This window comes from Chroicocephalus ridibundus, chromosome 2 (genome assembly GCF_963924245.1).
Source record: "Chroicocephalus ridibundus chromosome 2, bChrRid1.1, whole genome shotgun sequence".
In the NCBI taxonomy this organism is placed as follows: Eukaryota; Metazoa; Chordata; class Aves; order Charadriiformes; family Laridae; genus Chroicocephalus; species Chroicocephalus ridibundus.
The window spans coordinates 152,009,557-152,037,178 of NC_086285.1; the positions used below are offsets into that span (position 1 = coordinate 152,009,557).

Sequence of the window (27,622 nt, forward strand, 5' to 3'; positions counted from 1 at the left end):
CCATGAAAGATTTAGTAAAGCTTGCCTACTTCCACTATCACGCTTTCTTAATTTAAAACCCAACTCTCCACTCACACAAATGCATACTATTTTTCTACTGCACCCACACGCTGGCAAGATCTCATAAGTCTTGCAAAAGTAGTCTATTTCAAGACCTATATGGAGGCTTAATCATCTTTTCCTTTTTAAGTGCCGACTTATTCTATTCTCTTCTACAAGACTCCTTATGCATTTCCTCGCAAGAATGTAGTACCATCCTAAATTCACAATACCAAAACTTTTGAGCATACCAGGCTTCCTTTACTTTCTTCTCAAGATACCAGAATTTTTTAAAAAAACGTATCCCAAAGCTATAGCTTTAAAGCCTTGGAAAGAATCCTGCACCCATATATCTACACATGTAGATAGGTAGCTGTAGATCTATGTGTACAGATAGAGATACGTAGATATGAACATACATGTGCATATAGATACATATAAACCTTCTCGGTAGCTTAAACAAGATATACAAAGAAAAAGTTTCTTTCTTTGCAAGATATTATTTTCCTCTTCCTTCCATCCTCTTAGCTTCATTCACCTGTTTGCACTGATGCTCATTAAAACTGTAACTCAGTAAGAACCGTAAATTCCTAAGAGTAGTAATTGTTCTATTTTTTTGCACTTGTGCAGAACATTGTTCACATATTCTTTGAGATTACAATTCAGAGTGGATTCACCAGTAGAAGTCTTGATTGACAGTGAGGGCCTTTTTGGACTCCTACATGTGATCAGTTCTCCATGTGAATTTTATCTTTTGAGGAGTGGGCAGAAAGATGGAAAACTGCATGTTCTTGGTTTTTCTTGTGAAAGACAACTATCAATTCTTTTACTCATGGGTTCCCTCTTTCCTGCAGCTGGTATCAGAATAGCACACAAAAACTCATGAAACAGGAAATACAAATGGAAACACAGAAATAAAAAGAAAACAATTTAATTACAGATACATTTCTCCTATCTGCTAGGCAACACCAATGGTAGTGAAGAGAGTGGGAATATGTGAAACAACCCTGCAGACAACAATGCCAGTGAAGAAGGAGGAGGAGGAGGTGCTTCAGGTGCCAGAGCAGAGATTCCCCTGCAGCCCATGGTGAAGACCATGGTGAGGCAGGCTGTCCCCCTGCAGCCCATGAAGGTTAACAGTGGAGCAGATATCTACCTGCAGCCTGTGTAGGACCCCATGCTAGAGCAGGTGGATGAGCCCAAAGAAGGCTGTGAACCCATCGGAAGCCCACACTGGAGCAGGATTCTGACAGACCTGTGAATTCATGGAGGGAGGAGCCCATGCTGGAGCAGGTTTTCTGGCAGGACTTGTGACCCTGTGGAGGGATCCATGCTAGAGCAGTCCATTACTGAAGGACTGCGCCCTGTGGAAGTGTCCCACACTGGAGCATTTAGTGAAGAACTGCAGCCTGTGTGAAGGGGTCATGTTGGAGAAATTCACGGAGAACTGTCTCCCGTGGGCGGGACCCCATGCTGGAGCAGGGGAAGAGTGTGAGGAGTCTCCCCCTTGAGGAAGGAATGGTAGAGACAATGTGTGATGAACTGCCCACAACCCCCATTCCCCCTCCCCTTGTGCTGCTCGGGGGGCTGGAGTTAGAGAAAATTGGGAGTGAAGTTGAGCCTGGGAAGAAGGGAGGGGTGGGGGAAAGGTGTTTTAAGATTTATTTTTTATTTCTCATTACCCTACTCTGATTTGGTTGGTAATAACTTAAATTAATGTCCCCAAGTCAAGTCTGGTTTGCCCATGATGGTGACTGGTGAGGGATCTCTCCCTGTCTTTATCTCGACCTACGAGCCTTTTGTTATATTTTGTCTCTCCTGTCCAGCTGAAGAGGTGGAGTGATAGACTGTCTTTGGTGGACACCTGGCATCCAGCCAGGGTAAACCCACCATGTTATCCATTTGACAAAAAGAATTCACTTCCTGCGCAGATCTGAGATGAAGAATTTTACTGTCCTAATTTCCTTCTGGATGTTCCCTGATTAGGAATACATATTACATTCTTCATCACAGTATCATAGAACTACACAAGCATAAAATAGTTTGGGTTGGAAGGGACCTTCAAAGATCATCTAATTCCAATGCCCTGTCATATGCGGAGACATCTTTCACTAGATCAGGCTACTCAAAGCTCCATCTCACCTGACCTTGAACACTTCCAGGGCATCCATGGCTTCTCTGGAGAACCTGTTCCAGTGTCTCAACACCCTCATTGTAAAAAATTTCTTCCTTATATCTAATGTAAATCTACCCTCTTTTGTTTTAAAACTATTGCCTGTCATTACAGGCCCTGGTAAAAAGTCCCTCTCCATCTTTCTTATAAGATCCTTTTAAGTATTGAAAGGCCACAATAAGCTTTCCCCAGAGCCTTCTCCAGGCTGAACAGCCCCAACTCTCTCAGTCTTTCCTCACAGGAGAGGTGTTCCAGCCCTCTGATCATTTACATGGGCCTCCTCTAGACCTGCTTTGACAGGTCCATGTCTTTCCTGTGCTGGGGGCCCCAGAACTGGATGCAGTACTCCAGGTGGGGTCTCACAAGAGCAGAGCAGAGGGGCGGAATCACCTCCCTCAACCTGCTGGCCACGTTTCTTTTGATGCAGCCCAGGATATGGTTGTCCTTCTGGGCTGTAAGTGCACATTTCTGGCTCATGTCGAATTTTTCATCTGCCAGTATTCCCAAGTCCTTCTCTGCAAGACTGCTCTCAATCCATTCATTCCTCAGTCTGTATTGATACTGGGGATTGCCCTGACTCAGGTGCAGGTCCTTGCACTTGACCTTGTTGAACCTCATGAGGTTCTCACAGGCCCACTCCTCAAGCTTGTTAATGTTCTTCTGGATGGCGTCCCTTCCCTCAAGTGAATGAACTGCACCACTTAGCTTGGTGTCATCTGCAGACTTTCTGACAGTGAACTCAGTACCACTGTCCATGTCATTAACAAAGATATTGAATAGTGTTGGTACCAATACCTGAGGGACACCACTTGTAACTGATCTCCATTTGGTCATTAAGCCATTGACTGTAACTCTGGATGTGGCCGTCCAGCCAATTCCTTATCCATTGAATAGTGCACCCATCAAATCCTTACCTCTCCTATTTAGCAACAAGGATGTTTTGTAGAACCTTGTCAAAGGCATCACAGAAGTCTAGGTAAATGACAACTTCACTTATAGAAGTCAACAAAGGTGATAATAAAGATAACTAGTATATGTATGAATAATATATCTGTTGCTATTGCATAATTATTATGTATCCCTCAAGCTGCAGACTTCCAGAATTCTGAAGTCGACAGAGATAAATAATGTGCAGTGACCCATCACCCTCTTGATTTTTCACACTTTTTTTTACTCTTGTTATCCCTTTGTGTTAGAAGATGCTCATACACAGCTGCAAAAAAAAATACCTATTATTTCTGTCTTCAGTACGTTATCTTTTTCTGATCTCTCTCAAAAGACTCCTGTTGCAAAGATTACAAAAGTTCCACTGCTACTAGATCATGCAAACTGAGACCTCCACAATCTTATATTCAATTTACGTTAATTTATCCATGCTCATATGCTTCTTAATTAATTACTTTTTGTTGAGACAAATTTTATATGAAGGCTAGATTAATTTTAGCACTTACTTTAAATAGAATTAAAGCACATCATATAGATTTTAAGACATGTATGATTAATGAAAGAAAGTGCACCTTAAAGTCTAAATAAAAAAGATTCCATTATTTCAAAATATTAGCTTTAACTATTTTCTCAGTTATTTTTAAGATACAAATAAAAGTTACATTTTAATAATATTCATTCTTTACCTTGTCCTAAAGTTTGCAGGATGAGGATGCCCATCATATAATGACAAATAATCATATTCTTCTTCTAGAGCAAAAGACTGAAAGACAATCTGTATTCTGTTTCTTTCTTCTGCTATTATAACCCATGTACAGTTTGCACCATTTGGATATCCATATGGGAAGCCAGGGCTTTCTATAGTGCCGTTAAGTCCTTTTAAAGTTCCACCACAGGTATAAATAAATCCTAAAAAAAAAAACAAACAAGGATACAGAAGTTAGCAGTCCATTTTTATATCAACCTTCAATAAAATATGTCATTGGAATTCATGATTTCTAAAAAATTATCAAAATACTTCTTTGCAAGTACTGCATTCTGAAAGGTAAAGCCCATGTTTTAATACAAATCCTGACCACTTAATGCAAAACAACCCCACCCACCTAACAAATGTGTTTTCCATACTGTTTATGTAAAGACATATGGTAGCATCTTTGCAAATAAATATATATATAAACAACATCTATGACTAAATTTGGTTGCTTATGAAGCAGAGTATTTACATTGATTCCCTGTTTTTTTTGTAAACAGGAAGAGGAGCATCCAGAGCAAAGTAAATGAGTCTTCTTTTGGTGCAGGTCTGATATGGATTAGATCTATTAACACTCTGCTGCTCTTCCCCAGATTTTGGGCCTGGAAGAGGCTGAAAGGCTGTTTATTATGATCAAGGGTTTTTCAATCAATAATTCTGGTTTATGAAAACTGTGGACTTAAAGACTCAGTGTTAATAGCCATTTGTTGCATATTATCTCATGTAAATAACTGCATTGTGCATTTGTAACCAGAAAGGACTTAGTAAGCTTTTCTATATTTAAATAAACTATTAAAATGAACAGCTTACATCTTTTGACTGACCCCAAGTGGGTGTTGTGGTTTAACCCCAGTAGCCAGCTAAGCCACATATAGCCACTCGCTCACTCCCCGCTAGTGGGATGGGGGAGAGAATCAGAAAGGTTAAAAGTGAGAAAATTTGGTTATTGAATTAAAGACAGTGTAATAGGTAGATCAAAAGCGGCGCAAATCAGCAAAGCAGAATAAGGAATTAATTGGCTACTTGTAGCCAGTACCTAAAGGGGGCCTACAGGAAAGATGGGGAGGGTGTCTTTATCAGGGAGTGTAGTGATAGGACAAGGGATAATGGTTTTAAGCTGCAAGAGAGGAGATTTAGATTAGATATTAGGAAGAAAATCTTTACTGGGAGAGTGGTGAGAGTGGAACAGGTTACGCAGAGAAGTTGTGGCTGCCCCATCCCTGGAAGTGTTCAAGACCAGGCTGGATGGGTGTTTGAGTAACCTGGTCTAGTGGGAGGTGTCCCTGCCCATGGCACGGGGGTTGGAGCTGGATGGTCTTTAAGGTCCCTTTTAACCTGAACCATTCTATGATTTTATGATTCTATGATTCTACTTTGGCAGGCAGGTGTTTAGCCGTTTCCAGGAAAGCAGGGCTCCATCACACCTAACGGTTACGTGGGAAGACAAACACCATAACCCTGAATGCTCCCCCTTCCTCTTTCTTTCCCTCAGCTTTTATCATTGAGCATGATGGGGTATGTTGTGGAATATCCCTTAGGTCAGCCGGGGCCAGCTGTTCCAGCTATGTCCACGCCTAACTTCTTGCTCACCCCCACCCTATTTACTGGGAGGCTCAGCAGGAGAAACAGAGGTGGCCTTGAAGCTGTACAAGCACAGTTCAGCAATAACAAAAACATCCTCGTGTTATCAACACTGTTTTGATCACAACTACAAAACATAACACCGTAGGATCTACTATGAAGAAAATTTAACTCTATCCTAGCCAAAATCAGTACAATGGGTCAAAGATGAAAGGTGGACCTGCCCATAGATCCTTTTTAATATGAATATTCCCAAATGTCTGAAATGGCCCCTACATTCAAAAGCCAACTTTTCTTGGACTATAAGCAATTTTCTTTTTATATAGAAAATCAATTTTCTGAGGAAAAAATTGAAAACAAGAATAATTATTAAAGGATCTCCCCTAACTCACTGTGTCTTGCCAGGGCAGGTCCTTTCCTATACTTTTGCTCTCAGTTCTAACGCTCAGTTAGAACAGTTCCTAATTCCTCTAGGTCCTTAGGATATTTATTTTTTTTCCATCAGTTTTGCAGTCTGACTGTAGGTTTACATTCCCTCTCCAGGTTTTCTGCTCGCTTATTAGATCAATTTTCCTTCTTTGCCTTTTGAACCCCTGAAGCTTCTCTTCCCTAAGCGTGCTCAGAGCAAGCCCCCTCTGCTAGCAAGGGGATTTCATCGACTGAGAGAAAGCACAAAGCACTCAGCTGCTCAGCATGCTCTCTCAGAGAAACATGATATACATTTCATAACAAACTACAAACAAACAAACCAGATGCCATCTCTTTAATTACACACACATGTATATATTTGAGCTCATTAAATCATCTTCTTTATGACACATTCACAAGCTTGTCTTCGTGTTGAGCATTTAAATGTGCAGAGACCCCTTTCTCTGAAGTACTAAGCAGAAATCTCTTAACATTTTACACTTTGTATTGCTACACTGTAAAGTAACTTTTCTTGACAACAGGAGAGAGACACATCCAATATTTTTATCTTGGCTTTTTCATATTTAGCTCCAATGAGAAAACATGCCTCTTATGAAGTGTGATTACTCTTTTACTACAAATATATCATAGATATATAGGACATAGAGGGAATGGAGATCATCTTAGAAAGTAATTAGGGCTTTATTTGCCTCATCTGACATGTATAGCAAATTTTACCTTCTACTGCAAATTAGCTTAGAGAATTCATTTTCATATCAGTGCCTATGCACTTTCATTTGTTATCAACCTTCATTGCCAGGAGTCTGTTTTATTTATGTCTTTCTGCATCTCTCTCATATATTCCAACTATTTTAAAATCTCCTTTATGTGTTATTATTTATTATTTAAGCTCAGCTGTTTTATTTAGCACTTTAAAAATCTTTTGGAATACAGTTTGTGTGCAAGTCACTTTACAAAACTACACTATTTACTCATCATAAGATCTTCATCCTAGAAATCTATCACCTCCCACCAAATATAGTCATTGCAATAAGACTTTTATAATTGTAAAGTGTGCATATATTTATCAAATTAATTTTTTCCCAGAAATGTCTTACTGAGGCCTACTTCAGTTATATTAGAGACAAAACTTAGAGAGAGAGACTTGAAAATTAAATAACGTACACTGTGAATTTCTACGCATCTCCCCAGACGAAGTGTGAAAAGCACCGTGTGAATTTTGGCTTAACGTGATAATACAGCTCCATAATTCAGGACCTGTGTCACTGTTGCTGTGTCTAACTCAGGATAGCTATCAATTGCATATGTACTATTCTGTTAATTCAATGCAAGCTATAAAGAACAACTCAAATAGCAGATCTTCTATGACCAAAATAAAATTGTATTTTTCAAAAAAAAGAACAGAGCCAAAACAACCAGGAAATGCCTTGTGAGACGATACACTACTTACTAAAGTATGTAATGCTTCATATTGGATCCAATAATTGTTACTATCCATACATATATAAAAAATATAAACTTCCATGACATAAAAGTTTCACTTACTCCTTTTATTCCATATCCAAGTTCTAACAGAAAAGAATTATTCATACACTGCAAGATAATATAATTTGGATATTTTTCAATGATAACTAGCAGAATGTAACACAGCTATGCACGTGTCAGTAGATACATTTTTAATTCCAAGAATGGGAAAAACAAACAATGAAGTTTGATAGGTCTACCCTTTTAGTCTGTAAAATAAAAACCCCTGCCAACAGAATCCATACAACATGCACTTTAATCTCTGCTTTCATATGTTAATCCATTCTGTAATGCTCTTCACCTTGGCAAACGAACGAAACGAAAATAGACAACATGCATTAACTGACTGGTCTGATCAAATGTTGAAGACATGACATTTATTTTCACAAAGCAAAATTCATGCTGAAATTACTGGTAACATATACTGTGATCTTTTTCATCTGGGTTTCAGAACCAGCATTCAAACCAGAATTTACTTGCAAACTGTTTTTCATTAAAGAGAAGGTTTGATTCAAAGCATGAGATAAAGAATTTTGAAAAGCTTGAAGTTAGACTAGAAAATAAAAATACTTTTTGAAGTAAATGTGAAAATGAACACCACCACTGCAGATATTCTTTTAATAGTATGATCCAAACATGGTATTGTTTTCTACCAGATTTTAAAATTCAGATGTTTAATTCTCATCAATTTTACATGGATAAATATTTCTTGAAATCATAAAACACTGCCGCTCTTCCTGATTTCAGTCATCCTTTGATTCATTGTGGAATTACAGTAAACATCAGTAACATCACTTCCTACTTAATCTATTCATTCAACTTTCATTGGCTTCTAACAAAGCAAGTAATAGTTAACGCCATATCCATACCCCTTACCCTTGGATGTCCCATAACTATACCCACTCAGTACACTACAAGATTTTCTTTCACCTTTTCTTTTCCTCCTGACCATTCAATTATACTTTTTAACAATGTATTTCCACACCTCTTACGTTCCAAGTACTCCACAACTTTTATTTAATCACCGTTGTTTAATGTATTCTTTAATAACAGTCATCACCATAAGATAATTACACTGTGTCTGCATTGATTAACACATTCATACATTTTTAAGTTGCTTGTGTATTTCCTTTTAAAGAGGTATTCAGTACTTGCTAGCATTTCTTTAAAAGCAAACAGAAAATGGAGGGTGAATTGTTCACATGTTTTTTTTCTTCTGTATATTTTCTGATATCCCCATATTCTTTCATCTTTTTCACTTACACCCATCTTAAAGCACAATCAATTGTATCTCAAAGTATTCCTTAGCCATGTCATCTGTGTTCATCTCCCTTTTTTGTGCAATCTACCTATTTGAAAAATTGTTCTTTTCCCTCAGATGGTGGTCCTCTTTCATTCAGAATCCATTAACTTTACTCACTTGTGTCTCCTGCTCTTTGCATGTTTCTGCAACATCCTTTTTCTATTTGTGATCTTTGACCACCTGATTGTCTCTGGCAGCACAGAGCAGTTAATTTTCATGATGACCATAAATCATGAAGGATTGTTCTCCTAATTCTCTCTGTTGTGCTGGATAGAGTAGAGTTGACTGTGTAGAGTTGGCTGGAAACCCTACAACAAGCTCAGTGGAACTGGTACAGAATACCACTGAAAAAGAAGCTATCACTTTAAAGTAATTATTACTGAATTTGAAGAACTTTATGGAAGTACCATTTTTCCTCCAAAGAGTAATTTCTTATCTCTGTTTCAGCCACCTTTTCTGAAAGAGGCTCAGAAATGTTGTCTTCCACTTGTCTCAGCTGTGAAAACTGGAAAAGGGACAAAAGATTCTGCCTGCTCATGTCAACGTTGAGCATGTTTCTTCGTTTAAGAAACATAAGGCCTAAAGAAGAGCAGGACTGCTCACATTCACATAGAATCCATCCTGAGGAGAGGAAGGCTTAAAATGGCAAGGCGGCAAAATAAACTGGATCTCATTTAACAGAAGCATCCATGATATTTTTGTTGCATATATTGAAATAAATATTGTCATTGTGTCTATTTCTTGTTCTACAACAGAAAACTGTTAAATCATTTCCTCTAACTGAAAACGAAAAGGTTTTAACTTCAATAGATTCACCAGTCTTTGAGGAACTTTAAAGAAGACGTAATATAAATCTACAACCCTGTAAGTCATTCAACAGAAGAAGATTATCACTTTCACAGGAAAATACAGGGGTTTTTCCCCAGCCCTTAGGTACTTAATTACTTTGGTTTGTACATAAGTCTTTGACAGGGAATAGCCTTCTGCTTTTATATTAAGAGCATTGCTACAATCACCACAAATGAAAGTCTGGTTTCAACAAAGTCAGCCGAAATATGCTCAAGTTTTTATCCCCAGTATATAATTAACTTTTCTTCTAAGGATATTTCAATACTTCTCTCCTATTCCTCATGTAATATCTCAAATGCCTTATAGAGAAGGGATCATCTGTTCCAAAATAACTGCCTCCTTGCTCATGCAGCCAGAGAAGGGTAATCTCTCAGATGTGATAAACATCTGGGCAATTGAACTAGACATAAAAACAAGAGAGGACATTTGGAATCTCATCACAGAATGAATTAAAAATCTTCTCTGGGATTGAAAGCCTGCCATATTTAATACCCATCACACATGCTAGCACTGCCAAACATGCAGGGGAATCAGATTTCTTATGTTTGGAGAGATTGTACATAGAAATTAAAGGTGTTTGGTTTTTTTTAAGATCATTTTGTTTTCAAATAATATAATTTCTGGTCTCAGTGGCATTTGGCCACCCTGCTTCTCTCTCCTGTGTTTAAGAATAAACATTTTGAGCTATGACCTCCTCATTTTAGGAGAATTAATTATGAAAAGTGACTTCATTAGTAACTCTAACTCTTTTTTCTTCTTCTACCTACTCTTCCTGCAATTATTCCACTTAAAAAGTGGAAAGTAACCAGCATAAAAGCAGAAATTGATCCAGGAATCTTCCCAGAAGCCCTAAAGAGAGCACCATATTAAAGGCATGGCTGAAAATGAATTAATGCAGATTTTGTGTTTGATTGCATGGGAAATTTTCTCTGTGGAAAAGATATGAACAGAGATTCCTCTGTAAAGATCAGTTGCTGAAAGAATTATATTTATTTTACATTTCCTTTTCACTGTTCCCGTTTCTGCAAAGCTAATGACATGTCCAAAGGTTTTGTACTGTGCTTCATTTATTGTCTTATTTTTTACAAATGTGTGATCTGAGAAACTGTTAATTTCATAATCAATCAGAATTTTTTTAAAGTTAGCTTAGAACCATCACTTAACAAGTCAAAATGATAAGGAAGACCACTCCCAGAACACTATGAACTGCCAATAGCATTTTGAAGCATTTCTCTTTTTTTAGAAATAACAAGTCTTAATCTGCATAAACTTCCTAATTGATTTTCAAATAACATACCTCAGAGCAAAATTCTCTTTTCATTAAAATGTGCTGGTAAATTGTCAGCCCTTTCCACACAAACTTCATGGAAGACAGCAGCAAGATACAGCCACTACAGTAGCAGGTTAAACTAAAACTTCTGAAGTAGTTTATCATTGCATCATCCATGCAATATATTGCTTCTATAGCTACATTACTGTTGTATTGATTTCTTACTATATTTTGTTGATTGATATATATCAACTTGTACTATATGTAAGTTGATTGATAGAGAAAAGATTTTGCTGCAAATTTCAGATCTTTGGGTGTCTAGGATATAAGCAGATAAAAGGCTTGAAAAATTTATATTTGGAAAAAAAATAGAGTAAATTAAGTTGTCCACAGCAGAATAATTAATTAACAATACTGTGAAATTTATAAATATCATAATTCTTAAATAAGAGAAACAGCCACACAATAAGATGTTTCAACAGTATTTGCTCTTGGCACTAGTAGAATATAAGCAAATTAACTCTTTAAAAAAAAAAGGTTAAAACAAAAGTAACTTCTGTAGAAATTAAGATATTATTAATTTTAAATTAAATTTCAAATGTCCAAACCCCTTAATTACAGTTTTCACACTAATTGTAAGAGGAGAATAGTCAATATAATGCTGACTTGAAATCCTTAAATTTAAAGCCTATTGGTATACACAGTAAACCTCTGTCACTATATAGCTGGTTCATTAAAATCTAGGATCTGGGATGAATGTCAAATGGGATTTACACAGACACTTAATCTAGTGAAGAAAAAAAAAGTAAAGAAAAACACAATTATGGTATATTACATCTGGTAGTTTGAAATCATGCAGCAGTTTCAGATAAGTGACAGAAAACACGTTATTGCAAATCTAAGTAACCTGTGTAAATTAGTATATAGCTTTAAAGAAAAAAAAAAACCAAAACTTTCCGTAATCCTCCTAAAACATCACAGATTTAGTCAAAATCAAAAAGGGAGGGGAAAGAAGGGGGAAGAAAACCCAGAATGATGAAAAATGTTCCAGTAAGCATTCAGATAGGAAATAAACATTATCAAATAAATATGATGCTGGTTTGAAGTGACTTCAACAAGATTAGAAAAGACTTTGAAGACTCAGTGCTTGGAAAATCAGGACAAAATTAAGGCTCTGTTTTAGGTTTCTGCCAATAGAAATTGAACATAGCAATGGCTCAGTATTTACTGTATACTACCGCAGACGGTTTTCCTGTATTCTATTTAGTTCTTTCAAAAAATAACAGACAACTTTCTATGGCAGCTTAGATTGCTTCAGATGTAAACAACCTAGAAAGTCTTTTAATTCACTCACAGGGATTACCTTCAGAAGAGATGTAAGTTTTAAAAAAGAAACAAAAACCTTCTTGCTTTAGACCACGTGGTAATTCAGACATTTGAAACTCTGCTCTAAACCTGGGAAGAAAAAAAAAGATCTAACAAATGTTTCATGCTTTTGGAACATTACCATTCTCAGTGAAACAGAGGCTTTCTCAGTGAAACATCTATAAAAACCTGATGATGATAGCTACCCTGTGATGCCTTTATTATGGGGTTTGGACCATTGTACCAAATGCACTCCGTGCACTCTATAACAGCCTAAACTACCAGAGGGCAGCAAAATTAAAGATGTGTTCAGAATTAAAGCAAGTAGCAGTTAGAAAAAACAACTATAATCTTTGATCTATTCCGAACAGTGAAAAAATATTTTGAGTTAAATAGGAGGCGGATTTGAATTAAATAGGCAGGATCTCGACCCCTTTAGTGAACATATTAGCAAATACAGCTTTTCTGAAGGTGGGCAAGTAAAACAGAAGTGAAAAAGAGAAAATACAGTGAAGAGCACTGGAGAGTAAAGAAAAAAATGTCCTTCCATAAGTAGACACACAGACAAACACACAGTTGTGACAATATGGCATACTGGGGTGGGTTTCTTGTTTTTCATTTTCTAGATCAGATAATACTGAAAAAATACCACCACTTCAGAAAGCAGAGAGCCACAGAGTATATAAGGATCAAGTGAATGCAGGGAGGTCAGGAGAACTTCTCATGAAGGATCTGACACTATGGGACAGTTTCTGACACAGTTTTTAAAAATGAAGGGAGAACAATTTAATAATCTTGGAAACTAAGGATTGTCAATGGTAGGTATTCAAGTATTATATTTCTACAGATTTTTCTGTTTGAAGTACAATTTTATGAGTTAGGAATCTCATATCAAGCTACAGAATTTAAACAAATTTTATTTTATATCACTGTCTTTGGTTTTTGAACTTTTAACAGGTATTACCACAGTGTTTGTGGTAATACCTGTTTGTGATTTTGATGATGCATTATTAAATTCAAATGCCTGTACTGAGGTATCCAGGGTTTTTCTAAAATTAAAGACACCAAAAGCTCCAGACATAAAGAACACTAGACCTATCAGAAAGTTTAGTCAGTAAAAATCTTTTGAAGAACAATATTTTATGTCTACTTCTTAAAATAGTGTATGTTGTAATAGGATTTCCTCAAGAAAAACATTTAAAAAAAATTCTAAAAAATAAAGGAATTTTGTCTTCTTTTACTCATAAACTCTTAAAAAAAGGTAATTTTTGATTGAAGCAGCATTTTAGTACAAAAAAAAAAATCCTGCTTTTCATCTGTAAGTCTACAGACTTCTATGATTTTTTCAATGCATTCATGTGTCTGAATGCAAAGGTAATTTTTCAAGTATTGTCAGTTCTGGCTGTTTTTTAATTTTGAACATATTGCCATTGTACATTTCTGAATTTGCAGTAGGTCAAATTATTAACATCTTTATCACGTACTTCTTTCATAAATATTTTTTTTTTATCATAAGCTTTATATTTTGCCTTGGTTATAGTGCCAAGCAATATAATCAACTGCTATTTCAGGTTTTATTTTGTTCCAAATGGTCCCAGGACCACTGAAGCTGTTGCTTTTTATTCTACATATTTATTCTGGTCCTTTCCAGAGACAACCTGCTTCATTGTAAAGGCAGACAGATGAACTGCACGCTCAGAGCTGTCAAGGAGGAGCCCAGCATATTATGGTAAAGTTTTGGGAGCTTATGTGAATAACTAGGTTTTAAACTTCACCTAATGAGCAGTTTCCCTGGGCAGCTGTCCTTACTATGACAGTGAATTACAGAGAGAGAGGAGCAAGGGAGAGCACATTAACAGATTCATACACCCCAGCTGATTTTGCCAGTCTACTATGTGAGATAAAAAACACCACGTAGAGTCATCATCATCAAGAAAAGACGAGTTTTCACTCTGCCTGGCTAGTTAAAACCTGGAGCTACGCTGTGACCATTTGCAGAAAGGGGAAAGACGAATAAATATTCAATGGTATCACTGGTGTGTTCTTCTCTCTCCTCCCTTGAAAATAAGAAACAGGGAAACAAACAAAACCACAACCACTCCATCCCAGCATCAAAGAAAAATGCACCTGTTCTCCAGAACTGACTAGTTACTAGTCAGTTACTGACTAGTTCAGTAAACAGTTCTGACTTGGATGGCGTAGTTTAACTTGACGTGTAAAATTGTTTGAGAGAACAGTTATACCATTCTGTTTTAATAAATTATTATTGTAAATACTGAGATTTTATTGTTGGTTAGATGTCTTCATGTTCATTTGTATGAGATAAAGAGATTTGGCAAATTGCTTACTTTTTGCAGTATCTAGTGATTGGAATTTGGACAGACTTTAGCTAATGTGCTGGGTATTAAGCATTCACAAATGCCTCTTACATACTATTACACTATTATTATTCCCATGCAAACATTTTATGCATGCGAAAAATGTAGATGTCTTATCTGACTCTTCCTTCTTGGGCTTCATCAGCACCAAAAAAAAAAAAAAGGTGCTAATTATTTATTGAGTCTTAATGATGATTTGTTATATAATAGCCCATGGCACAGTCTTGGACATTCAGTTCCTCTCTCCTAGCCATTAATACTCAGCAGGGACCTGTGTCACTTCTTATCAAGTAAGCAAAACATAATTTTCTATTAAATTTTGTGACTTTACATCTTTAATTGATGTGCTCCCTGGTTTTAGCTTATTTCACCTTTTGGCAACTGTTACTCTAAGTGTCTCATCCATTCTGCAGTACTGATATCTGCTTTCAGTAGCTAATATTTCTGAAATTAATCAGTATCCCCATTTCTAAAAAAATTGCTGTTAATAGCGCCACTGGCTTATCATGAATAATCATCCCCTCTGACATGACAAACTATCTCTAACAGGAAAGCTATTACTTTGAAACGAATTCTACTGCATTGAAACATTCTCAGTAGTAAAGTATCTCAATACATTATTAAAGCTTGTTCAGTTCCGAACAAGGCGAAGGGAGACCTTTGTGTCTTTCTCAGGTTTAATCAGTTGTATTTTCTTTATTACATATTAGATAATAACAGTGTCTTGCCTAACAAAATTTTCAGGCAGGAGGCGCTTTTTTGTAAGTCCTTAAACACTATGACTTTGGTTTTTATTTTAGCATTAAAAAAATAAGCCTCTTATCCCTTAGGATAAATATTAAGGAGCTCACTGTTTTTTTATTATTTTTACTCACCTAAACCAAAGACAGGTTATTGTCTTGTTAGTTACTGATTTGCTGCTTCTTGGGAGTAGTTGAAAATGTCTTCTTATAACAGAGACAGCTTTTTTCATGGCAAGCGTTATGAAAATGTTTGATTTCAGTGAATAAGCATGCGTGTACATGCATGAAGACAGATAGACTGGTAGATAGATACTAAGGCAGGTACATACATATATTACTTGTCTAGGAAACTAAAATGTTCTAACACTCCACACTGTTCAGTGTAATAAGGAAATGCTCAGTCTCATCCCACATAAGCTGTAGGAGTTGTTGTTCCTAAGAAAGAAGACTTTTCTAGTAGTTGAGGAAGTCAGGAGTAGCTTTGCATTTTTGCATATCAAGATTAAAATATTTACTCCTTGCAGAAAGTGGGATTTGCGGAATCTAAAAAAGGACTGCAATACAAATCCTTCCAGAAGAACCTTGAGAGACTTCCTTCAAAGGTTGTGAATATTTTCTCACAGCGGTTTTGAGAAGGATGTGGGTGTACTTAAAATACACCAACCACAGTACCAATAGAAACCAGAAATCCACACATGGCAACTTTGTTTGCTACCAGGGGATTATATCTTAAAATCTGCATTTAGTCCCTAGATTACAAGAGAAACAGCATTGCTTGATCCCTCTAGCTGACAAGCACAATCATACTACAAATGCGTAGTATATTGTTTCATCATGATCAGTCTGAGGCAAGAACATGGAATTTGGATTGAGTTTTGGTAAAAAAAAAATCAGATAAGTGGGGCATGGCAAAGAGCCTGTCTCAGAGGAGATATGACCACCTTGTGTGGCACTGTCTATTCAGTGATGGTTGGTGCAGTTGGAAGCAGAATTGATTGGAATGTTTGGATATAACTATTATTTTTTTTTGCCACATAACAAAAACTTGTTAAATCAGATTTTCTGTGAATGTATATCCAAATACATTTTTATTAAGGTTTCTTAGTGCCAACATGAACTTCCGGTCTAACTAAAAGTGACATCCCATGTAATATCTAGCTGATCACAGTAATTACTGGGATATACAAAGCTCTATTTGAAGTCCTCGTTCTCTGTGTTCTTCCACGTTATGTCTCCTGCAGAGTACTGGACATAGGTTACTTCCAAGTCAGCTTTATGCTCATATCTTCTACGGTGTCTTGGCTCTCATTTAAATTGTTACTTAGGATCAAAGCCAAATTTGCAAACCTCTATTTTTGTTTCTGTAAAAGCAGGGTTTTTTCCCAGCTTTAATTTTATGTCCAGTGACAACTCTGCCAGAGTATCCAGAATCCTCTGACTGCTGAATGCAGTCCAGGGTTTTAAGTCATCTTGATGTTCCAGTACTGACATTTATTCTTCTTTCATCTGCTTACAAATGAGATACAAAGAGTAGAATTTGATTAAATGTGGGTGTTTACAATGTCCTAACAGCAAGGCTCCTGTTATTACCAGTGGAGTGCTGGACAATAGATTCAGCAGTGCTTAATCATGTACATCAGCCTGTAATCAAGTAAACTGACTCTATATAGTCTCTGTTAGCTACAACACAGATTTAAATACCTAGATCAACTTAAACACCTGCTCTGCAGGTGCCTAATGTCAAGTGAAGGAATGCTCCCTGAGACACATCTGCCATTCAGTCCTTTCCAATGATTATATTAATGCCTTTTTTCTTCCCAAGCAAGACAAGGAGAGGAGTGAAAACAGGCAAAAGTGGGTAATTTCTTAGACTCCACAGTATTTACTTGTGATTGTAAGTGTAAGGTTCACAGTGCACTCTTTTCCTCTGCCTTTCCTGAAGGAGATAAGGGCCAGGTAACTGAGCAGTGCATACTCACTTAACATCTGGTCTCCATTTCCTACTTGCACATTACAACGCAGAGGTGCCATCATCGCTGCCATCACTGTAGTAGGCACAGAGGAATGCAAGATGGTCAGCATTCCAAGGAGAAATCTGTCAGCATTATCCATCAGTATTAACTGAAGCCATTACAACTTGTTGGTAATGGCAGGAACATCAAGCTTGTTTCTTCATCTCTTTCTCCCTGTAACAGGTTCCCCTCAGATCCAAGAGGGGCAGAAGGTAAGTAGGCTGCTCATCTGTTCTCTCCCTCTGTAGGAGAGGGAGATGCAGGTAGTCCCAGGACAGAGTCTCAAATGCTAAAATCAGACTTCTATAAGCACAGGGTGGAGTTGAGGAGAGAGGGCAGTGAAGGGGGAGAGAACAGTGTGTAATAGCAATGCTGCTTAACCAGCTCTTCAAGAGAAACACGATGAAAATTGTATCAGCTCTGCAGCTGGTGCAAATGAATGCTCGCACTGGATTTCTTTTTAGAGTGCCCCGGCTCACATTGCCTCAGTGAGCAACAGCAACAGCTTTAAGGGAACAACCGTAAGCATTTGAAGAAGGGCGAGAGAGCAAGAATAGTACTTGCTGAAAAACATCTTAACAGTAACCCTCTGTCTTCCTCCTGCCCACACAAAATATCTTCTCTTCTTTTTGTTGCAAAACTTCTGTATCTGTGCAAAATGTGATGCAATAATGAATTTTAATTAGTGTTTAGTGTGCCAATAGAAATTTCTAAAGGAGTGCTATATTCTTTTCTCTCTTATTTACTATCTCTATAATTAGGACTATGTGATTATGCTATCAGTGCAGTGAAACGAAAATGGAATCCACACCCAGTATGAATAATTTACCCAGTCTGCACGGAAATTACGGAATTTTCAAACAAAAAGTAATTATATTTTTCTGTCTCTCTTAATTACTTTGTTGTAATTTGAGGGATGTGACTAAGTTATTAATGCAGTGTAATAAGCTGAAATCAATGCACAGTGAACCTAAACAACTTTTAAGAAATAGCACTTACTTCTTGGATATAAAGGTTGTGTTGACTTTGTTGAATTACTGCAGCAATCTGAATATGATTTATGTGGAGGGGAGGGAATATAACTGCTGCTCAATGCATTCAAAAATCCAGATTGCCAGGCTATAATTGTGTGCCACTAAGACAGTGTAATTGTTAATATTGGAAAGGCTCTTTGAATACGTAATATGAAGTGGTATATCAAGGCTAAACAGTGTTATCATGATTGGGGTTGATTAATAGAGTAACTCTTAGAACTCATCCGAAAGATAGCAGATCTCCATATAAAGAAGCTGAATATCTCTATGCCCCGATTCTGCAACTGTTTTCAAAGCTTAAAAGTGCATTAAACTCTCTGAAAGTTCAGCATATGTGCAATAAGAAAATTCATAGAGGACTTCTCAGTATTTCAAAAACAAAACAAATCATTGGGACCTTCAAAAAGAATCATGCTAGAGTACACTGCATGTGTACTTGTCTGAAAAATACTTATAAGAATTTAAAGAGTAAATATGAATTAATTTTAATAGTGATTTAATTTTTTTTAACTGACACTGGACTTAGTGTACTCAACACCAAACGAAACCCATCCATTAGCTATACTTTGAAATAGGAGATTAGATACCCAAGGATGTATTCTAATATTCAGAAATGCTGAAATAAAGAAGCTCGCAATAAGAATCAGACTGTTAATTGAAATGAATAAATATATTTTCAGATTTCATTTAGAAAATGTGTGATGCTTTTTCAAGATCATATTTTCTTTTTTTCATTTTAGGATTCTATTCACAAAAAAAGGTCACAGAAATTTTTCACTTGCTAACAAAAAAAACCAACAAACCCCTGTGAAAAAAAAGCCCAGCAGAAATAATAAAATACTGAAAAACACCTCCAGACATATCGTATAATTTAAAAACTTTAAGGTACATTTCAAAACTATATTCAGAATGGAGAAAATCAGAAGACTTAACGTTCTTCCTTTGTTTGTATTTCATTCCCATATCAACACTTCATTAAAATCTGTATTTTTTCTTCTTTACAACATTTTATCAAAGACGACCAATCGTTAATTGTGGGTAACATCTTCCTAGATGGTCCTCTTCAGCAAAACAATTAAGAACATTTTCAACATGAGATATTCTGTCCTGCTTTGTATGTAGATTTGATTAATATTTTGCTTGTGTAAATCTGTAATCCTAAATGTTCATAGGGTTAATGACCCCATGCAGAGTAATAAACAGCAAGAATAATTGAAATAATCTATTTAAAGAGCTGTTCATGCCTCTATGAAATTATGAATTGATTTTTTTCCTGTAAATAGGAATAAATGAAAGCAACTTGTTTCTTGCAATTCACAAGCAATTAAAGCTTCTGTTTTTACAAAGATATAAGATATAGATTTTTATTTTAATTTAAAATCCATAAACATTGAAGGCCTCAGTATTATATTAAAGCCCTACTTTGGAAAAACTATCAGGTAACTCCAGCCTTCTTAACAGATTTCCTTCTGAGTGTTAAGTACTGTACTGAAAACTAAATACATCCCAGTTTTTGAAAGACTACAGCACCCAATTTGTGCCATCATTTTGTGCATTCCTTTCACAAGTATTTTTGCACAAATATTCTATTTGAGTTGTCTTAATGTACTAAGTAACAAGAAAAATTAAAATAAATTTATAATACTTACTGAAAGCTTCTATATATCCTTACCTTTGATAACTAATTTTACTTACTATAGCAAACACTAAAATTCCCATATAAGGGGAAAATTGTAAACATTACTGTTTCTGTCATTGCCTGATGGATAATATTTTAATATTTTGGTAAGCTTATATGTTTTCATTTTTGCTACTATTTTTGTTTCATTAAATATTTGCTTCATTCAGTTACTCCATTTTTTCTTTTTTCAGAATTTGCTTCTAGCTTCTGCATGCATTCTTTCCTTACTCAAGTCTTCATTGCAATAAATTGTATACTGCTTTTTTTCTGCTTCAAGGTTTTTCTGCATATTTTTTTTAAATTTAAATACTTTACAGTTTAAAGACTATTTCACTAATCTGTCTTCAGATTACTGTGCAAAATGAAAAAAAAAGTGGAGATAAGTAGTTTTAGGAATAAGATAAAAGAAAATATCAATTTTCAACAGTAGTTGCTTTTAAAACATATCACCGAAGAAAACGTCTCTTGATCTGTCTTTTAAACTTCATGTTATGGGAATTTATTGCTTGCTTAAGCTAGTAACCTTTCTGTGGCTTGCATCACCTGCTACAGGGGACGATGACATTGAGATATTGTAGAAAAACATGCTGGAATATTCCTTCTGGCTGAGTTACAAGATTTGCAAAATGCCTACGGAATAATGCAGAAACATTAGGTACAGTTACCCTTCTCATCAGTCCCTAGATGTCAAAAAAAATTAAGTCTTAACAACAGGTAAATATAATCATATCCCTGTGAGTTTTACACTTCAATGAGTGACCCAGAATCAGGAAGATTATTACAGCTAATGAGCTCAAGAAAGATGAAAGAACACTTACAGATTTACACTGAGCTGTTACTGGGTTCAGAAATTATGACATTCCTGGCCACTTTTCTCTTTAATTTTCTCTAACTTAATGTTTCGTGGGATTTGTTACGGCAAAATATTTATATAAAAAGTTAGTGAAAGGAGTTCGTACATTGTATCATTAATTCATGAGGATCAGACCTAAATAATTACACAATGACATAGCTACATTGATTTTGAGGTAAGATAACCTTACTACCTGAAGATCTAGAGTTAGGAAAAAAAAGAGAAGGAAAGCCCACTACAGCTCTACGTAACGGTATTTATAAAGTTCATTGCCCTTCAAACATCTGTAAATGTCTCACTGAAAAAAAGTATTAATTCTTTAAGATAAAGGACAGGAAAGTCCTACCTGCAAAGTCTGCAGAACACTTCTGAATGAAATGTGCTTTCCTTTTCCGCCACTAGTATTTTTTTTCTCCTTTATTACAGTACAATTGCACTCTAAAATATTTGTTGTGTTATTGCAATTAAAATATATTTAGAATGAGACGGGACAAGGAGGGGACCATGTGTTGCAGGTGTCACAGGGTCTGGATGTAAGGACTTTAGGAGGAATTAAAATGTTTACATTAGATTTGGAAGACCTCTGTTCAAAACAGGCTCACTGGGTAACTTCCATGGCCCTCACCTTGGTATAAAATTCTCTGTTAATTTTAATTTTCAAAGTAAGTTGACAGTTAAGATGCAGTGAATTAGATATTATCATTTTGGCAAGACTGCTGAGGAAAACTGGTAACTAAAGGGTTACTCATGCTTCAGTTTTTTGAAAACTGATGAAAACCATCATGAAAGTCCTGGCATTCATATGAGCTCAATCCAGACAGTGTTGATAGAGCAAGATAACTATTAGAAAAACAAAGAAAAATTGTGTCTGAAGACTACAGAGTCATCAAAATAATGTCACAGAGAAGAAACAGTAGGTATAACTTATCTGAATGCCTTCACAAAAGTATTTTAAACACACTATATTGAGCAGGAAATCAGGGTGAAAGATAGCATGTTGGTATAGACAGTAGTAAGGAGGTGAGTGGAAGTTCATTCTTAATCCTGTTTGTTACCGTAGCATCTATGAACAAGGCAAAAATTGAATTTCATTATTCCATCTCCCTATGAACACAGAAAACCTTAGAAAGTTTACCTACCTGTGTTAGACTCTAAGTTGTGTGGAGTGTTAAGAATGGAGAGAAAGAACACTCTGTAAGCAACTTTTTTTTTCTTTTTTTCTTTTTTATAATGGCTAATGATTTTGGAAAAGGGTAAAGGAAGAGCTATCAGAATTTTACAATGATTAAATCACTTGAAAGATGAAAAGATGGGAAAGGCCAGGAGGGTGTTCGTAAGGACCATAAAAAAGCATTTGAGAAAACAGCAGTGGATGAAAAGGAAGACAGCTCGGTTTGATTTAACACACTTCTAAATTAAAAGTAACTGGTTTAAAATTAATGGTAAAAACCCAGAAGGCAACCCAGATATTGTTTTTGTTTATCTGAATAAAATCTCAACTATACTGAAGTAATGATCTAAAATTAAAAAAAAAAAAAAAATAAATCAAGCCGATCCCACAAAATTAATATAATGCTGTTAGTTTGAATCAATGTACCTGAAAGTTCTTTCCCTGAAGTACTAAATCACGTTCTCCTCTGTCATGCATTGGAATAAATGGAATTCATAAATCCAATGAAGCCAAGCAAGTTACTGAGGTATAAGACAGCGGATAACTGTTCAACTGCATTCATAAACAGAAAGAATACAGGAACTACCAGAAAAAAATATGCAGAAACAATTTTGCCTAACTCTTGAATATTAAAAGAATAGAATTTTACATTATAAAGTTCCAAAAGCACATTCACTTTGACCAATGTGTTCCATAGAAGCTGTTCACACAAGAATATACTTAGCACGTGAATTTACTAAAAAAGCAAGACAATCTATCTCAATGGAAAGAAAAGAATTACCACAATTATATTACACAGTCACACAAACAGTCATGTTCTAGATGTTACTACCTATAACTACATTATGTGATTATGAAATCACAGCCACTGAATTTTCTCTCCTGGTATAATTTCTCTTGTTCTATCATTTCTAAGATTAAAAAAGATACCAAACCCCTTTCTTCAGAAATCTCTTCCTTTCTTAAACCTGCAGCGTCCCAAAAAAATATTTTGGATGAACTACTAACTGAAGCTGCCGTTGAACAGGCAGAACTGAGCTCCATCAGAAAGTGCTCTAGAGACAATCTTTCCATGTTATATTCTTTCCTTTCCCAACTATACAATGATAATAAGTATGAAATTATACAGTCCAAACAATAAACGGAGGATACCTATTGTGACTACATCAAAGTCTCTGAATCTCTGTATATTTTGCTGTTAATCTACTTAGAGAAAAGTGATGGAAACTCCAGTTTATATATGTTTCTCCTGTATTTCTTCTCTATATTAAAGTGATACCACAACGCTATACCAGATTCCAGACTCACTTTGATAGCTTTCACTGTCATTTTAAGATCCGCAGCATTTATTCCTTTCAGATTTAATTTCTCTTAATTGTGTTGGTTTTTTTGGGTTGTGATTTCTTTTCTGTTAACCAAATACATTGATCTATATTTTTCTAGATGACTTTCCTGTATACACACAGAGGTGCCTTCTCTTTTCCCTACTATTGCATACAATGTCTCCCAACCAAAGGATACAGGTTCTCACCGATGGCCTCTCATGCAAGGAAAGAAATAATGAATAGGGGAAAGAACTTCTGGTATTACCTGAAATAATAGGAAAACTTGTACCTCTGACTGAATCCAGATTCTCACAAACATATGTGAGAAAATAAAATGTTATGCTATAACAACATTTTCCCTTCCTATAGAATCTTGATGAGGTCTAATATGCTTTTTTCAAAAGCACTTATTTTCAAAAATGGGTAAGATTTGACCTTTTCAGTATGAATAACTTTGAACTGGATTGTGAACCTGCTGTTAGTATTATCTTTTTACAATTGCTTCTCCAGTTTGAAAGAGAGAGGGGAAAAACAATTGGCTTGAAGCTTCTGTAGAACAGGAATATTTTTGTTTTGCTTTTTCTCCAAGTAATAGTTTCATCAATGAACAATGACAAAGACATGCAGCTCAGATCTTCCTACACAAAACCAATAGACATCAACATTGACAGTCATCATATTTTTTCTTATGCTATTACTGTTTTGATTTATTTTTACTCAATAAGAGATGCAGCATTTTAATTCAAAACTGAATGTGAAAATCTTTTCAGAGCGCTCAATGGTGTTAAGCTTGACATGTTGCTTACATTATTTTGTCATCACTGTTAATTTTCAAAATATTTATTGAGATGCAACAGCAGTGTTTTTATGAATTAAAATTGTGAATGCAGTAAATACAGTAAATTATGCAAAAAATGTCAGTAGAAAATTATTTGCTAGAGAAAAAAAAAATCCGACATGTTAGAAATTGTATTGCAAAAATATTTCTGCTCAGCATTGCATACAAGATTTATTCACAGAAGCGTTCCTCCAGATAAAATTACTGTTACTCAGATAAGGAAAATTATACATTAGCGTAATTCTTTCTATGATTATAAACTTTAGGATTGGAAGGGACTTTTTTGGCTTTGTAGACTGACTCCTCTAAAAAGATCCATTCTTTATTTGTTTGGAAGTCGTTTTTTTGGGAGGCAGTGAGGGGTTAATGCCACCAAGCACTTGCACAGGTACATTTTCCCACAAACAACAGCAACAAAATACTCCTTTAGGATAAGTTTGCAAGCTCATTTTCAGTTTTATGGTAGAAGGTAGCCTTTGCATTTTTGAAGGATTTTTTACCTACAATATCTATTATTGGTTTTCCTTCATAAAAATTCAGGCACATGTCAAGATAAAGTAACATTAGAAATTTATTTTTATATGAGTTTATGACCTGCAAGTTAGAGATGTAAATCTCCCACACTGGAAGTTTTATTTTGTAAGAAGCACAATGAACAGAAAAATGAGGATTTTTAATATTAACCAAGTATTAACCACTTACTAAAGCCAAGCTTTCTTCCCATTCTACACCATTTAGCTTGGCATTAGCAGTTTCCTCTAAATAATATAAAAGGACTTTTAGTTCAGTTATTAATTCCTTGATGCTGATAGACTTTTTTTTTTTCCCCCTAAATAAGTAAATTATTTAAAACATTACAATGATGTTGATGTTCCTCAAAAAGAATGGAAGGGTCACCTTTGAACATTTAGAATTCCTTGATCTCATCCCCAAAATGTTTTGCTTATGATGATAGGGCCTCATTAATTATAAGCCAAAAGGATTATGGAAATAACATAGATTTCCATTTTAATTGTTCATGGAAGAGCTATATTAAGTAGCTAATGGAAATAATACCACATTTTCAAAATTTAAGAATAATTTGCATGTTATAATATACAAAGTCTTGAACAATTTCTGTTAGTTCTGAGAAACATTTTTCTTTCTTCAATAGTTCTAAAAATGTAACATACACAAATTTGCTGGAATGACTTCAGTCTTTTTAACGATCATGCTATATGCATAAATAAAATTTCCACTCATATTATCTTTCTTTAAAAATATAATTCTATGTTTCTTTCCACTTTATAAAAATTCATTAAATCAAATGTCTGCTTTGGAAGCTACCTCATGTGGCTCTGTTGGTTTCCCATGAAGCTTCTCTGCTATTCTTTAGCATTTGTTTTTGTTTAGCATTTAGCTATTGTTTAGCCATTCTGACCTTTATAAAGCGCTTTTGCTGTTATTCTAAATGTTACCAAAAAAATCTAGCAGCAATGTTAGTCCTATAATTTTGATTATTTCTCTTCCTATCCAACTTCATTCTTATTTTGAACACCCTCCAGAAAACACTGAATTTGTCTTTAAAATGTGCCCCACTCCTAATAGGGAAGTCATCTCATTGGTTATTTATCAGTTTTTCTAGACTTTTTTGTTTTGGAACTGAAATCTTCACAATGTTCCACTTCAGAACAAAATGTCATTTCAAAATTTTACATTTTCTTGAAAAAAAAAAAAAGTGTTTTGTGGCCAGATTTACTTAACTCTGAGCTGATTTTCTAAGCACAGTGTTAGCTTATATGATAACTGCCCTGACGCCACACATACCAAGGAACAGAAACCCCAGTACCCCAGTCAGGATCTTGAGTTCCTGCCCTGCATCCCCCTAGGAAAGCATTCTGGGATCATGCAAGACTTGTTATTGGGTGTTTAGAAGAGGAATCAAAGGTGTGGAAAGGGAGGATCAAGGTGGTTTGGGAGGAAAAAATGTGTAAAACTGGAGAGATAAGAAGATAAAGTCACCTGTCAGCAGGTTGCTGGTCAGTGTGCTGGTCTGGCCATGCCCTCTGCCTGGACAGCGCAGTCTGTCCTGTCTTCTCATTAAAGTCCACCTCTAACTCATTCCTACTTGACATGCTCTCTATAACCCACACCTGCGTGTTTGGGGTCTGAGTGCAGCAACTGGGGTGGGACCAGGTGTGAGACATCCATGTGTCCATGGTGACAGCGACTGGACAGACCGGCGTGCATGCATAGTGTGGGGGAACATACATCAGTGTATGGTGGGCAGTGAATATCAACTAGGACTAACTCGTGAGTAGGGTAAGAGCTTGGGATTCAGATGCTGAAGCTGGATCCACGGCAGACCAGAGGGTCTGTAGGTTGGCTACTGAAGGGGCCAGGATGTCAGGTCCCAATTAGCTCCTGTGCGCTGAGAGATCTCTTTTATGTATTTGGGGGCGGTGGGGGAAGCAAGTGGAAAAGGGATGCTGGGCTTTCAGGGCCAGCTGCTGGGGATGTCTGAGTGTCAAAGACTAGGTACTGGAGGGACCAACAGTGTGATTCATGTTTTATGTAAAAAATATTTTTTAAATTGCAAGTGTGACAAAGATTAAATTTTGCCCATTGTACTGTTTTACTGTATTTCTATATTTTACGATATGCTGTACTTTAAGATAAAGCACATTTTAGTCTCTAGAGATTAAATAAATCATAATTTCTATTGGATGACACATGGAAGATCTTTCTTAAAATAATCAAGAGTACAAAAGGCTATGAATAGTGCACACTGAGAATTATGCAAATTGAAAAAAAAAACATATGACAAACAAACAAGGTAGTCCATTTCAGGAAGAATGAAGTAGACTTGAAAAGAAACATTTTTGCAAGGAACAAGATTGTCTGCATCATATATACATAAACCAGCTTAGACCTTGTGAATGTGTAGAAAGTATACTTACTACCGAACTACATTCTGTTAATAATACAGAAATAGTATTTGTAAATGTAAGATAGTCTGCATCACAGCTGCTTTGCATCTCAAAGCTTTTGAGCATTTTGTTGCTTAAAAGGCAAAGTGTAACTGCTGCGATGCAAGGGTTAGGTATCAGCTGTTCTAATTAAATTTGGAATAACTGTATTCATCAGCGTAACTGAAACACTCCATCTGCTGGCTTTCACATGCATTGCAAAAATGCAGTGCCGTATTAATTCTTAGGGAAGTGTTCTCCCATTTCCCTCAGCCAGCATAAACTGAGCAGTAGCATCAGTAATATTTTTCACAGCTCGCAGGCACACTGTCTGAGATGACATCAATAACTTTTATCATCCACATGATCACATATTAGCCAAATAATTTGTAATTAGCCATTCATAATTG

At 35.8% G+C, this 27,622-nt stretch overlaps 1 protein-coding gene across 4 annotated transcripts in view; it reads right to left on the bottom strand.

Annotated features, from left to right (window-relative positions):
- CSMD3 (CUB and Sushi multiple domains 3) overlaps positions 1–27,622 on the bottom strand; it is a 680,626-nt gene that overhangs the window by 590,948 nt on the left and 62,056 nt on the right. For all 4 annotated transcript variants that reach the window (XM_063327428.1, XM_063327427.1, XM_063327426.1 and 1 more), the window contains exon 2: positions 3,844–4,066. In XM_063327428.1, coding sequence (XP_063183498.1) covers positions 3,844–4,066 — 223 coding nt within the window. The remainder of the gene's footprint in view (positions 1–3,843; positions 4,067–27,622) is intronic.